A 15,364-nucleotide genomic window follows, 5' to 3' on the forward strand; every position below is an offset into this window, starting at 1 on the left:
AGTTGTTGTAGTAGAGCACATTTGTGAGTCTGCTCAAGCTGTCGCATCCGTCTTTTCATGCAATACATTATGTAACACAAATGCAATAGCATGTCACTCTGTAGGCATCTTACAACAGTTCCCACACGAGTGATTTTATAGATTATCATGACAGGATATGCAAAACAAAGACCGGAAGATAGTTAAATCCACATTAGCAACATAAATTTATCAACTAACCATTCAGAAACGTCCAGTTGCATTCTACATGTTGACACTTCTTGAGTCTGTCCATTATTGTCTGACTCCAGTTTAAACACAAAAGACTGTTTCTGACATTTTAGTGCTTGTCTGCAAGAGGTAATGGAGCTGCTAACACACACAAGCTCTTGAAGCTCCGTACTCTGTGCCGGGAGCAGCAGCTCATTTGCATTTATGCACGGACATGCACGAAAGGACGTGTTTTTACTGACCCTCAAAAAGGGACAATTTTAACATGCTGTAAAAAATTATCTGTGGGGTATTTTGAGCTAAAACTTCACATACACACTCTGGGGAGAACAGAGACTTATTTTACATCTTGCAAAAAGGGGCATTATACCACCCCTTTAAATATCTCAAAATTAGTTTTTTTGATCAAACAAATGCAGCCTTAGTGAGCATAAGAGACTTATTTCAAAAACATTAAAAAAAAAATCTTACTGACCCCAAACTTTTGAACAGTAATGCATAATTGTGACTTAGCCACTTGACATTGAACAACTTCTGATTGTTTATCAGTTATTGTGTCTCGACATTTGTCAAAAGGAAAATAACCTCTCAAATGATGCAACAGAGCATTTTATTGAGCTCATATGTGACGGTTAGAGATATGTCCTGAAAGATAGTGTCCCAGATAGTAATATAATCGTGTAGATTGTGTGGTAGACCACTAGGATGCACTTGTCTTGTATCACAGTGAGTGACTGGCCAACTTTGGATGTCTTTTTAGATTCTCCTCCAGGGCCAGATTCTTCTGAGGTTCCCTCTCCTTGTGTCTAAAAAAACATACAGATTTACTGTTATTAAAGCAAAATGTACCAACATGTTCGCAAGCCAATGAACAAGGCGAAGATCTGCCCATACGCCTCCAAATTAATTAGCTACAATTGGTTAATTTGGATACAGTTGTACCGTTTTTAAAAAACAAGGGTGAGATACTTCAAAAAGTTGTTGTCATAACGGAATTCAGCAAATGATTTGAGATGTGTACCAACTGAGTCTCATTTTGAGGATGTGGATCCTGAACTTGGCTTCAGAGCAGTAGGCGAGTCGTCCTCGTCCTCAGCGGTCAAGGTGAGCTGGCTCTTCTGCAACTCCTCTTCCTCCTGAACAAAGAAGTTTGAGATGATTTCAATTCACTAAGAAGTGTATTCTGGCCCGCTTAACCAGAAAGAACTGTGGACAGTGTTTCCATCCCTTTAAGTGGCGATTAATCTATTCAACATAAAAAAAACATCATTCAAATTCAGCCAATCAGATTAAAACGGCTAGCTAGCTGTTTTATGTTTGTATGCAATTATGAATTAATGCAGTATTTTAAGAAGGTGCTAAATCTTCTTGACTGAACTAGCTTGCCTTTTTGATTCTGCTCTGGCTACGGCTGGTTTTGTTATCAAACTCAGTCAGACAGGCTTCTGGTTGACCCAGCTCTTTCTCTTCCTGCCGCTGCTTCTTTTCTTTCGCCATCCGTTCCTGAGGAACCAAAGGAACCAGAGGTAGTTTGGATCAGTGCGATGAATGTGGTTGACCGTTTAACTAATGTGGTTGACCGTATTCACCTTTTCTTCCATGTGCCGATGGGCCATCTCGTTCCTCATAGTGTTGTATATAGAGATCAGCAGATCAGTATTACTTTCCTCCTTTTTTCTCGAAGAAAGAATGGACTTTACCTGAAACACACACGCTAACGTCAATATGATCGGCTAAACAAAAACATTTGTTGTGGTGCTTGTGAACTGTAATACCGCTTTTTCCGAATCTCTGGTCTGAAGTTCAACGTTCTCCTCGTCTTTCATCAATTCCACAAGCATTTCATACAACTGCAAGTTCTTGTAGGGTTTCGCAGAACGATCCACCTGAACATGCAAAAAGAAACAAGCCGTAAACACAAAGACAATAAAATATGAACCATAATATTGATATTGAAGTTCTCGTGACAATCTTTCCATTTGCTGCGAAAATGCTGTGACACGACAAAATCACAGCAAATCAAAAAGACAGTTCCAGCCTGATCACAAGAGAAAATGTAAGTATTTGTAAGTTCGTACAAATTCATATACTTGGATTCGTAGAAAAGCATACTATTTGTAATAAACTACACCCCTAAAACTAACTCTCATTGACGAAATAGCTGGTCATATGAAAACATACAAACAAGATCGTATTAACGAGATCGTATGAATGAGATCGTACATATAATTGGATTCACAGAAAAGCATACTATTTGTAATAAACCACACCCCTAAATCTAACTCTCAGTGATAAATTAGCAGGTCATACGAAAACGTATAAACGAGATCATACAAAACGAGATTGTATGAATTAGATCATATGAATTCACCACCAGTTTGTCATCAGCCAGCGTAAAATAGTTAAGAATTGTCATGAGACTGTGTTGGACAGGTCACCCAAAAATTACAACTCTTTTTTCACTTTTTCTTCAGTGAACAGAATTTGGAGTCAAAGATTTCTATACAATTCAGTTATTTAAAGTCAGTTTGGACCAATGAGATTTTACTGTGGGTGGAGTTATACATTGTGACTTGACAGAAATAGAAATGTCTTTATCATAAAAAGGCCTATTGAGATTTTTCTCAAAGCATTGTATTTGTTTCTTGTATGTTTTGTATGATCGTTTTTTTTTTTGTTTTTTTTAAGGTGCCAATAAAACACTGTTGTATTACTTTGATCATGGAACTGACAAAAGTAATTCTTTATGTGTGACATCAGACCTGAAAGCCAGAAACCATCTGAGGAGTAAAAGCTTGTGCTTTCTGCGAGTCTGCCGGTTCTTTGGGTTTCGTGAAGTTGAGCCAAGCTGGGATGATCCTGTCGTCCTCTGGATGATAGGTCACCTGGATCTGTCTGTCAGACATCATAAAGACCCGCTCAGCCACATCTTTCCTTGCCGGCTTAGAAGGATCTCTGTGGAACCGCTCCTCCACCCTCTGTTGGAGACCCCAAACAAAATGTCCATGACCATTTTTGTTTATTGTTAGCAAGGCCACTATAAGCAATATATGTAGCTTTTAGTATACTGTTGGTTAATGTTATACCAGCAAGATAATAGAAGGTTAAACTGCTTAAAGATTAAAAGTCAGGCCTGTTTGTTGAGAGAGAGCATTACCCTTAGAGGCCGTTGTTCAAAAGCCTCTCCAGCCCAAATCACTTTGACTTGCTTTCCATAAACAACATGTCGATAAAAGAGGAAGTCAGTCCGATCTTCAAAGGTCTCTGTCATTTCGAAAAGCTTCTCGATTCTTCTGGCTAGACCGTCGGTGCGAGTATGACTATAAAAGTCCATCTGACGCTCCGTCTCAGGAACTAAAGTGACGTACCTGTGGCCTAAACAAAATGCCAGGTTTGTTTTTTGTGAACTGATGTTTCAACTTATTTGGTTACCAAACCCACATAGGAAAAAATGCAATGAGATTTCATTTCAATTGAAAATAATCCGTTTTCTAATTAATCAAATTTTTGGTGAGCAGTACCCTCAACCCCAAGAGCCCTGACACAATTTGAGCAAAACTGGTATTATTGAAGTTGACGAGTCATTAGTAATGTAACGAGTCATGCTTACTGACATTGGTAATATATAGAAAATGTATGTTAGATTACATCTGAGAGCATCCCTTCTTCCAGGCCTGAAATGCTCAGATGTCACATTGCTGTCTGTGTGAAGTTCTCTCTCGTCAAGACAGTCACTTCGGTGACTGAACCATTCCTTAATAGTGCTGGGTTGTGTGCCTGATAAAAAAAAGAGTGTCAACACACAAGATAAATGCTAAAATAACATGTAAATAAATAAATAAATAATATTTATTCAGAATATTTATACTATTTTAATATGCATAATATTTATTTATGAAAGTGACAAAGTGAGAATGTATACTTAACATGTCAACACACAAGTTAAAAGCTAAATGAACATGCTTATAAATAATAAATGAAAAATTATATTTTTAATTATTGTTAATTATATTTAAAAACAAATTAATAATAATAAAGTATTATTAATAAATTGTATTTATTTAGGCATTATTTTTATAATGCCTTTAACATGATTTTTTTGTTCATTTAAATGTACATGATTAACATGATGAGGTATGTTTTATATGTTGAAAACAAAAACATCTGCAAAGGTCTTACAATAAAGGTCTTTATAAATGGTGAGTTTGGTCACAAGACCATCTTTCAGAAGGTAAGGGGCAAACTTCTCCAGCTTGGCTTTCCTGTACTGGATAACCTTCATACCGCCTGGAAAACGCATTTCCATATCTATACAGATACAAAATAAAAACAGAACATTGATGATTAATTCACCTCAAGAGATAGTGGATAATGGATGAAAGGCTATGTGTAAGAGTGAGAATTTGACCTGGGGCTGAAATATCTATTTTAGTCACCCAAGATCGAGGCATTTCAAACACTTTCAGCTCATCCATTTCCTCCTTGAGAAGAAAAAATAATAGGCGGTTACATCTGATGTAATAGATTCTTAGCAGGTTTAGTGTGGATTTAACTTCAACAGTTAAAGGGATAGTTCCCCCAAAAATGAAAATCTGTCATCATTTACTTACCCTCAAGTTGTTCCAAACCTGTATAAATTTCTTTGTTCTGTTGAATACAAAGGAAGATATTTTGATATCTTTAGACTATGGAAGTCAATGGTGCATAACTGTTTGGTTATAAATATTCTTCAAAATATCTTCATTTGTGTTCAACAGAACAAAGCAATTTATACAGGTTTGGAAGAACATGAGGGTGAGTAAATGATGACAGATTTTTCATTTTTGGGTGAACTCTCTCTTTAAATCAATAATGGGATCAAAAATAAAGAACAGTTTTTCTGTACTTCTTCCTCATCTTCTGACTCTTGGAGTGTCTTTGGCTCAGAAATGTTTGACATAGATTGGCTAGTTAGGCCACACAGCATATACTCCCACTTTGATAGATCGCCCATGTCAAAGGTCATCTCCTGCAGACACAAACAGACCCGGTGAACTTTCCAATGCTTGTCATCCTCACATTAATATCACATCCACACTAAGAGACACTGACCTCACAACCGAAAGCGCAGTCTTGCTTGTTGACCCAGTAGTTTTGATGGTTCCAGACGCTCTCTATGCCCAGAAAGTTCTCATTGGTGGTGGAGTAGCTCTTGCCTGTCAGAGGGTCAATGAAGAAGTTCTCAGGTTCCTCCCGGTTCCCTGAGAGCACCAGAACCCAGCTGTGAACTCTCAAGCCCAGAAGAGGGTCGGGTGGTGGACGTTCTTTCTCCTGTTTAAAAGGAACCGGTGAAAATGCAAAACAAAAACTACTGAATTTCACTGAAACATTCTCTGTCCAACCTTCTGAAGTCTCTCAGCTTCCAGTTGCTCCTTCAGTGCAGCTTCTTTAGCTTTTGTGTGCCGTTTCTCCTCTTGAAGCTTTTCAAAGTTGCTGTGCAAGTCGCGTGGGGGTTTTACAGAGTATTTCCCCACTGTCTTCTCCGGTTCCTCTGTTTTCCCCTGAGCAGATCATATCAAATAATCCATGACATGAATTCATCCAGTTTAGGTTTTCAGAAGTAACTGATTTCAAAATGACCGCTCAAGGGAATTGGTGTTAAAGCTGTGGTCATCAACAAATGGTCTACAACCTCTAAGGTATCTGTGGACATACTTCAGAGAGCCTGCTCAAACTACACTGTAAAAAATTTTACTTACATTTTTTTATTATTAGAAATTGATGGTAAATTTCACTAAGTAACTGCAAGTAACATTAAAGGTGCAGTAATTTCTAAGAAACGCTGTTGAAAGTCTCCGCTTTATTTTTTCGCAAAGCATTATTTTGCTTAGCTTTAGCTATGATAAAGAGACATCCCCCCTTGCATTGCAGTTTCCTGCATTTCGGGGCTCGAGCAATGAAGGGTGGGGTGTGTTTTTTGGGATTGATTTCAAATATCAGTGTTTCTCAGAAATCGCTTACTGCACCTTTAAATAAAACGTGACATTTTGAAGAAGGAAGACTGAAATGGTATTTCCTTGTAAAACGTACTCCGAAAATCTTTGATTTATTGACAACTTCATTTTTTCAAAACTGAAAATTACAGTGTAAATTTTGTGAAAATATATAAAAAGATGTGGAAATACAAAAATATATAAACAGAGCAATCAATATTATCTTTAAACCCTTAACTAAAAAAAAAAAGCTAAAGTTCAGCTAAAGGTTACATTGTCCTACCATATTAAAATAAGTATGTAACAAGTAATATTAAGTAAAGTAAAATCAAGTAATGTACACATATATGGTCATTTTATATCAATAGATTATGAAACTAACATGAATAAATGTATGATAATTTATGATTTTCTATTAACATAATTTATAATTTATATATATAGAATTTGCAATTTAGGCATCAGAAAGCATGTAAATACATTACTATGGTACCATTTGCATGTCACGGGTCAGGCTTAAAATCAATTCTCAATTTTATTTAATTTCCTGCTCTCTATCAGTGTTATTTATTTTAGTATCATTGAGATATTATTATACGTTTTATTAATATTTTGTATAATTTTTTCTTTGTATATTTTCCATTTTCATTTTAAAATTTTAGTAATTTTGTTGTTTTTGAAGTTTTTTTTATAGTGTTTTATTTTATTTTTTAGTTATTTAGAACATCAAGTTAAAATAAAATAAAATGATAAATGTTGCATTGGCAACTAGCTGAAAAACTTAGTTTTATTTCATTTCACTTAAGGTTTTAGTTTCTGCTCTGTATATCTATCCGCCAAGGGGCCTGAAAGAGGTTGAAAACCCATTTTAAAGTCATCGTCACATATAAACGATCAAACAAACTGACTGAGTGATGAGTTGTTTAAACGTACATGCCATAAAACTTGTTTTACATGCTAGTGATCTAGTGTATGGTTTTAACTCCGTACTTACTTGGGTTTGAGTCTGCAGTAAGGGACATTCTTGCCGTGACTGATCGAGAAGACACATCTCTTTAGTAGCGTACCCACTGACGCAGTAAGCGTTGTATCCTGCGCCCAACAACAGGCTACACAGCACACTGGAGAAATCAAAACACGTGCCTCTCTGAGTCTGCAGAACCCAGGTGGGCGATGACAGCTGCTTGGGCTAAATAGAACAGAAATTAAATAAAAAACATGTTTTCGAGTCCAAAAGGCGAAAACAACCCTCATAAGTCAAGTTAGATCGAGCTAAACGCAATTAATAGGGAAACATTCTCACAAGTTCAAATGGTGGATCCAAGAGCTCCAACGAGAGAAAATCAGACACAAAACTGGCACATCCCTCCCAGTTGTACAGCTCAGGATACGGCAGCAATGTGCTTCGCAAAGTGGTGCTTACAAATTTCTGTTGATGTACAGTGAAATAAGAAAACATCATGAAAACATAGGAGTATTTAAGTCATTTGTGGTAATGTTGCCATGTCTGGAAAGCGTATTTGCTGTACGCACCTGAACGCCGCACTCATTTACAGGGCACAGAAGAAGCGCTTTGTTATCAGGATATAAAAGAGCATACTGCTGACGGAAGTTTTCAGCCATCGCAAGCATGAGCTTCTCCTGTGAGGAGTTCTCCTTATATGAGGATGGACATTTGGAAAGGTCCACTTGAGGTCTTGGCTTTGCTCTGAAAGAGTAAAGAATAAAGACCAATGAATAGAAAGATGTTTCATTGTTGTTTTACTCTTCAAATTATGAGCATCACTTGCATGTAATGTATACCATCATCTCCTAACAAGGCCACATATTAAGGTCTGGGTAGATTAGATGGTAAGCAAACAATCAGTTTTCGTAATCAGTGTTGGATGCTGGAGAAATGGAATAAAGACTTGAGTGACTTTGACATTTTTATGGCAAGGCGACTGGGTTAAAGTATCTCTGAAAAGGCAAGGCTTGTGGGTTGCTCCGGGTAGTGGTGAGTATTTACCAACAGAGGTCTGAGGAGGGACAAACCACAAACCGGCGACAGGGTGTTGGGCGCCCAAGGCTCCTCCATGCATAAGGGCAACGAAGGCTATCCCGCCTGGTCCTAGCCAACATAAGGTCTACTGTGGCACACAGTCACACTAAATTTTAATAGTGGTTATGGGAAGGATGTGTCACAACACACAGTGCATCACACCCTGCTGCGTATGGGGCTGAGTAGCTGCAGACCAATCAGAGTGCCTATGATGACCCCTGTCCACCGATGCTCTGGGAAATGTTCTGCTGGGATACCTTGGGTCCGGCCATTCCTGTGGATGTGAATTTGACGTGTCACCTACCTAAACATTGTTGCAGACCAGGAACACCCCTTCATGACAATGGTGTTCCCTGGTGGAAGTGGCCTCTTGCAGTGGCCACAGCAGACATTGTTCAGGAATGGTTTGAGGAACTTGATAAAAAGTTTAAGGTGCTTTGTATTTTAGTACATCAAGTTTAATTAAATGAAAATGAGAAATGGCAACTGGCTGAGATAAAATAAGTTCAAGGTTGGTATGTTTTTAAAATAATTTATTTAATTTGAGTTAACGGTTATTTTATTTCAAGAAGCAAAAATGTTTTTATGGTTTCAGATTTAGTTAGCTATAATAACCCTGACCTGGCTTCATGACATTCTTCCTTATAAGGTTAATATAGTCCACTAAGTTATACATTGAGGCCGTGGTAGGTGGGTTTTACCATCAACTTACTCTGTACACACTAATGTACCCAATAGTTTTGTAAAAGTAAAAAATTGGAGGTGTTTGACCTTGGTCTACTACCCCACATGCGTGACCCGATAAAATACCACCCATGTTTATGGCTAATGATTAAGGCCGTTGTAAACATCCACCGTGTTCCTGTGGGAGGAACTCCTATGGAGAAACACTGCTCATTGCTTTAACAAGAGTTTACCACATGTTTTTGAACTTTAGTAACCTCACATGTGTGTAACTGTGGGGGTTATTAGTATGTTAGACAGCCTGCTCTTCATTTCTCGAACACCCTCTTCATCATCTATTATAGTAACGTCCTCTTCACAATCTGCCTCCGGTAACACCTCCATCTAAAACAAGTCATAAAGTTACACATACTGAGAGATAAGTTATACAAACAACTTCTAAACGAAAAATGAATAATGTATATTCGTTATTTGACAGTTAATGTGGATAGCAGTATACTTACAGTTCAATTAATCTCTTCCCCGTTCGTTCTTAATTTTTTTTTTTAAAGCGAAGATTAAACGGCAGTAACGTAAAGACATGCTGCTTGTTTACGTCGCGCAATTTGGTTTCCATAGCGAGGGTTCGCTGACGTTATAATCCAGGGACAGATGTTCTTGCAATTTATAAACTTTTTTAAAATTAATTTTAAAATGTTATATTTATAAATATAAGTAAGAATGATAATAAAACAGAATTTAAAAAATTGTTAATCTTTAAAACATATTATTCATACTTCAAACAACTTACTAAAGATCCTGCTGCATTCAAAAACTATTTCGCTTTCTTCTTTTTATTTTATTTTTTGTATGTGTATTCTGTTTTTAAGCCCCATGTTTTATTATTGTACTGTCAGATTAAAATATATATATATAAACAAAAAAATGAAGAAAGATGAGAAAAAAAGATGGGGGGAAAAATGGGGGGGAAAAAATGGAGGGGAAAGGGGGGGGGGGGGTATTATCGTTGAAATATATCCTTATAATGTAATCATCACACACAGTAGGGGCTCACGGTCCGGTGACCTCACGTTCTGATACACTCACCGCCCCCTCGCGACGAACGCATTAATAGATAGCGCTGGAGTGAGAGTCAGCCAGAAGAACACAGACACAAACACAATGGGATATTCGCCTTCCTTCCGATGCATTGCATTTCTTCTGATTGCACTGCACCAGACCTCTGGATTCTGGTTATTTAACGTTATCTTCCCTCCGACAGCCAAACCTCGCGTCGTAAACAATAGCACTCCTCCTCTTATCATAGGTAAGCGATCTTACATTCACAGTTTGGATATTTAAATTGAGGGATTTTGTTTACAATTAGCCTATACAATTGTGCCTACATAAGGCAACCTAGACAAGATAACAGAGTGACCTCACTTTTAGACAAGTTCAAATTCATATATTGTGAAGTTTGTTGTAAGGTCCATCTTTGGTAACAATATATGTGTCTGGTAAAATAATAAAAAATAATAATACTTTTTTACCCCTTTGAAACAGTGCCTGGAAATTTGGGTAATCGCCTTGAGGCCAAAATAGACAAGCCCACACTGGTGCACTGGATGTGTTACAAGAAAACTGAGGACTGGTTTCCTCTCTGGATGGACCTGAACATGTTCATGCCCATTGGAATTGATTGCTGGATTGATAACATAAGGTAACCGACTATGAGAACAAACTATAACAATAAATCTTTTGTAACATTATAGTTTACTGTCACTTTTGAAAACTTTAATGAAGACATTTTTAATAAAGAAAATCTTACTGACCCCAAACTTTTGAGTGTATGTGTTTGTGTGTATATGTATGCTTAAAACATAGTTTTACTTAATATTTACACTGCTTGTTTAATGCACAAATGAACAGAGCAACCCTTTTTAGGTACCTCTGATTTATTGATTTACCTCCTCAGTTCTGTATTTCAGGTCATTGACCTTTTGTCTATTGCTTTTAGAGGGTTCTCGAAGGCTGATGTCATAAGGACAGGCCAATGTATCATAATCAATATTAGTAGCAATCTACTGTCCTAACTATTCTCATTATCAGAAGCTGTGATATATTTGAACTAAAGCATCCCTGCCTTTGCAACCTTTTAGGAATACATTTAAAATAACTCAAACTTGATATGAATTTAACAGCTGCATCTTTTTGCGCAGAATCGTGTACAACAGGACAAGTCGCAAGACATCGAACGCACCCGGGGTGGAGGTCAGGGTCCCTGGATTTGGACAGACGCACCCTATAGAGTTTCTTGACATAAACAAGCTGACTGGTGAGTATAACACTAAGTAATTGGACCTCTTACATCACAACATCCTCATTTTCATCTTGATGGTCTTTTGATTTTATAGGTTACCTTCATACCATGGTTCAACAGTTGGTCAGCTTTGGATATGTGCGAAATGAGACTGTCCGTGGTGCTCCGTATGACTGGAGAATCGCTCCAAGTAAGTTAAACCACAGTGACGGACAACAACACTCATTTCACCATAGCACAAAACAAATTGTTGACGGTAACCTCTATGTCAGGACTATTCAACTGTAGAGCTCCAACTTAAATCAAATATACACAATCAAGCGAATCAAGGTTGAGGTCAAGGTTTGTTTGTTTAGGCTTAGAGTCAAACTGTGTAGGACAGTTGAAGAATCCTATTCTACATAATTGACATTGTATACACTACAGTAATAAATAAATAAATAATATATATATACACATACAATAAAATAACAACATTAATAATTATTATAATAATTGAGAATGCTACACATTTTGGAGGAACCAGATTCTTATCAACCACACAGAAACTACTTAGAAACCACCCCAAACACCCTGGCAACGCCATAGCAACACCCTGGCAACCATTCACACTGTACTTTCATTCTGTGTCGCACTAACAATCTGTGAACGTTTATGTTTGGTACCACATAGATGAGCAGGAGGAGTATTTTTCACATCTGAAAGGCTTGGTGGAAGAGATGCATGATGAGTACAGGCAGCCAGTCTACCTCCTGGGCCATAGCATGGGCAACAACTACATCCTGTACTTCCTCAATCAGCAGACTCAGGACTGGAAAGACCATTACATTAAGGGCTTCATCTCTCTGGGAGCACCTTGGGCAGGCGCTGTGAAGCCCCTCCGAGTCTTAGCATCAGGTACAGAGAAGAAATTTAAGAGAACTGTTTTCTATTTTACAATGTTATTTATTCCTGTGATCAAAGCTGAATTTTCAGAAGCATCACTCCAGTCTTCAGTGTCACATGACCCTTCAGAAATCTTTCTAATATGCTGAAATGCTGCTCAAAAAACATGTTAAAAATAGTTCATATTTTTTTGTGGAAACTGTGATATATTTGTTTATAAAAATAAATAAATTAATATAAATATTTTATATGATAAATGTCTTTACTGTCACTTTTGATCATTTAAAGCATTTTTGCTTATAGTATTTATACATTTTTTGAATTAGTTTTTATTTTTAGATTTTTAGTTATTTTGTGTGTTTTTAAATGATTTTCTAATTAGCTTTATAGTAATTTATTGAATTTGTTTATTTGATTTATTATTTAAAGCACCCTTGCTGAATTACACATTACAACATTTTTAATTTACATAATTCAAGGCACACGCAAAAAAAAAAAGGGATGAGGCCAGGTTGAGTAAGTTAGCAATGTTTTGAAACTCATGGTTATGGTAAGGGGTGTGGTAATATTTCCAAAACACACTCGAAGTGGTTGACCAATCACAGCACACTAGTCCAGTCGACCAATCAGAGCACAGTAGACTTTTCAGAAGGAGGGGCTTCATAGAAGCAGGAACTAAACAGAGTGTTACTGACAGACTGGGAAGAGATGTCAGATATGTGAAAAATAATGTGTTTTTTATAGGGCTGTCAAACGATTAATCGCGATTAATCGCATCCAAAATAAAAGTTTGTTTTTACATAATACATGTGTGTGTACGGTGTATAATTATTTTCTATATATAAATACACACACATGCATGTATATATTTAAGAAATATTTGCATGTATATACTGTGTATATATATATTATATATAATTTATATTATATATAAATATTTTATATATAAATAACACATTTTCTTAAATATATATATGCATGTGTGTGTATTTATATATAGAAAATAATTATACTCCGTACACAGACACAAATTATGTAAACACAAACTTTTATTTTGGATGCGATTAATCGCGATTAATCGTTTGACAGCCCTAGTTTTTTAACATCTAGTAGAGCCCAAAACCAAAACTAAGACATAATATGGACTCTTTAAATGAGTTTTGGTCTTTATTTTATGCCTTTATTAGGTGAAAATGATGGCATACCCTTCGTGTCCAATATAAAAATCCGCGAAGAACAACGGATGACGACCACAAACCCGTGGATGATCCCTTCTGAAGAGGTTTGGCCCAAAGACCACACCTTCATCTCCACCCCCTTTTTCAACTACACCAATCAGGACTACCGGAAGTTCTTTAAAGACATTGACTTTGAGGATGGCTGGTACATGTGGGAGGACACCAGAAACCTCACAGCCGGCCTGCCCACACCTGGAGTCGAGGTCTACTGCTTCTACGGGGTGGGACTCCCTACTCCCGTGACCTACGTGTACGACGAGCAGTTTCCAAACGCCGACCCCGTAGACATCCTTTACGATGACGGCGATGACACCGTCGACAGCCGCAGCATGAGTCTCTGTAAGCGGTGGATAGGGAAGCAGGAACAGGCCGTGCATGTGACAGAGTTCAGAGGCATGGCTCATTTGGACATGGTCTTTAATCACAAGGTGCTGACGGCAATCCAGAGAATTCTGGAGGGAAAGTACCATGAGGAAAAGCATGTCAGCTTTGAACAGCCTCCTTCTCTTAGTTTTGTGTGACGTATTCACAACTGCATTATACGTGCACTACAACACTGGTATCATGTATAAAGGTATTGCTGGATTCACGCCATGTTGTAATTACCGTAATCACGAGATGGCAACCCGTGATGTTTTACGTCCTCAGACTCAGAATTATGCATTTATATGGCAACACTCTCAACGCCAAAATGAATCCGCAACAGTCACTTGATACGAGTTGTAATTACGAGTTCTTCAAGGACGTGTTTTTTTTTTATGAGTCGGAAACTCATAATTACAGGAATTCCGACATGGCGTGAACACACCGTATGTCTTAATGATCTATTTGTATTGGTTTATAATATATTAATAGGCATGATATAGTCATTTTTTTTCTTTGTTACAGTCTAGAACTGTATTTGTATTATAAAGAATGTATCAAATATATTTAATCTGTACATTAAAGATTGCAGACACCATAGCTCTTAAAGTGTAAAATGTACTGGATGTTTATGTAGCATAGCATAACTTAAACTGTCTATGCAACTGTAATATGTTAATCACAGTTCATATCTAAAAATTATGATATTTTTTAGGCTGTGATATTGTTAAACAACTGCTGCTTACTATAAATATAAAAATACGTTTAACCATATTATTGGTCCTTGTTATTTGTACACCCGTCTGTACACTGCACTGATAATATTTGTTGAACTCTGTAACCTTTGAACTGGTTTAGAAGTTCTTAGTCTGATAAAGCAACTTTTTTTGCAAACAAATTAAAATACGTTAGACAAAGGTTCAGAGTTCACGCAGAAACGGGCATTTTGCCAGGAAATCTTTCCTTTGCTTAGTTGGAAAAAAGTAATTGATTGTTTCATTTGAAATATAGATATTTTGGCAGAATAGGATTCCTTTAATCAGTAACTCGTTTTGGTCGTATCTTTTTTTTCCTCAAATCTCTATGATCTTTGAACATCATCCTCACACAGAGTGAAGCAAAGCAACTTGGCTACATGTGCAATTTGACAATGATTCAATGATCATTCCCTCCAGCCGTGACTATAGCGAAATTTGACTTGTTTTTGATTATACATTTTTATTTTCATAAATGTATTAATACATTTGAATGCTTACGACACAATAAAGACACACATTTTTCATAAATAATACTAATTTAGCATGGCTGGAATTGACCAGTTAGCATCGATGATCAGAGCTCTTTTTTATTATTATTATTATAAAAATACAATTTATTCAATTGTTTTGAGAAAGAGATTTCAGTAATTTAATACATACATTTATTCTAATACAAATTATATTATTCAGATCATCTGTAAAAGTACAACTAAATGTTGTTCAGGCAGGATCAATTTGTAGGCTAATTTGGTTTGTGCATTTTATTCTGAAACTACATACAGACAGTTCTTGTAGTAGGCTAGTTGTAATCCTTAATTAGCATCTTAGATTTTTAAAGCACACAAGGATTTCAAAATTCACATTTGAGGTATGTATGTTTAAGTGTAATTTTAAGTGCAGAAACAAAATCAATT

At 36.7% G+C, this 15,364-nt stretch overlaps 2 protein-coding genes across 4 annotated transcripts; one reads left to right on the forward strand and one right to left on the reverse strand.

Moving 5' to 3' along the window:
- Nucleotides 1-801: 801 nt before the first annotated feature.
- On the reverse strand, nucleotides 802-9,502 carry ccdc135 (coiled-coil domain containing 135). Of its 3 annotated transcripts, none has more exons than XM_079860275.1 (18): nucleotides 9,411-9,502; nucleotides 9,170-9,291; nucleotides 7,716-7,890; nucleotides 7,486-7,611; nucleotides 7,177-7,371; nucleotides 5,592-5,750; nucleotides 5,302-5,520; nucleotides 5,096-5,218; nucleotides 4,619-4,691; nucleotides 4,390-4,518; nucleotides 3,859-3,987; nucleotides 3,368-3,585; nucleotides 2,973-3,188; nucleotides 1,986-2,096; nucleotides 1,800-1,910; nucleotides 1,597-1,713; nucleotides 1,232-1,346; nucleotides 802-1,016 (listed from the first exon to the last, which is right to left on the reverse strand). In XM_079860275.1, exons 2-17 carry the CDS (start codon nucleotides 9,289-9,291, stop codon nucleotides 1,242-1,244), a joined length of 2,328 nt encoding a protein of 775 aa, XP_079716401.1. In that variant the 5' UTR covers nucleotides 9,411-9,502; the 3' UTR covers nucleotides 802-1,016; nucleotides 1,232-1,241. The 3 variants fall into 3 exon arrangements, with proteins under 3 accessions (XP_079716401.1, XP_079716402.1, XP_079716400.1); XM_079860276.1 differs by having other exon boundaries at nucleotides 932-1,009; nucleotides 1,236-1,346; nucleotides 9,411-9,492; XM_079860274.1 differs by having other exon boundaries at nucleotides 934-1,009; nucleotides 9,411-9,492.
- A 440-nt stretch (nucleotides 9,503-9,942) lies between these two features.
- Nucleotides 9,943-14,975, forward strand: lcat (lecithin-cholesterol acyltransferase). Its single transcript, XM_079860280.1, has 6 exons — nucleotides 9,943-10,213; nucleotides 10,450-10,606; nucleotides 11,106-11,221; nucleotides 11,301-11,396; nucleotides 11,879-12,103; nucleotides 13,279-14,975. Exons 1-6 carry the CDS (start codon nucleotides 10,069-10,071, stop codon nucleotides 13,848-13,850), a joined length of 1,311 nt encoding a protein of 436 aa, XP_079716406.1. The 5' UTR covers nucleotides 9,943-10,068; the 3' UTR covers nucleotides 13,851-14,975.
- Nucleotides 14,976-15,364: the final 389 nt, after the last annotated feature.

This window comes from Squalius cephalus (assembly GCF_949319135.1).
Source record: "Squalius cephalus genome assembly, chromosome: 23".
NCBI classification, from domain to species: domain Eukaryota; kingdom Metazoa; phylum Chordata; class Actinopteri; order Cypriniformes; family Leuciscidae; genus Squalius; species Squalius cephalus.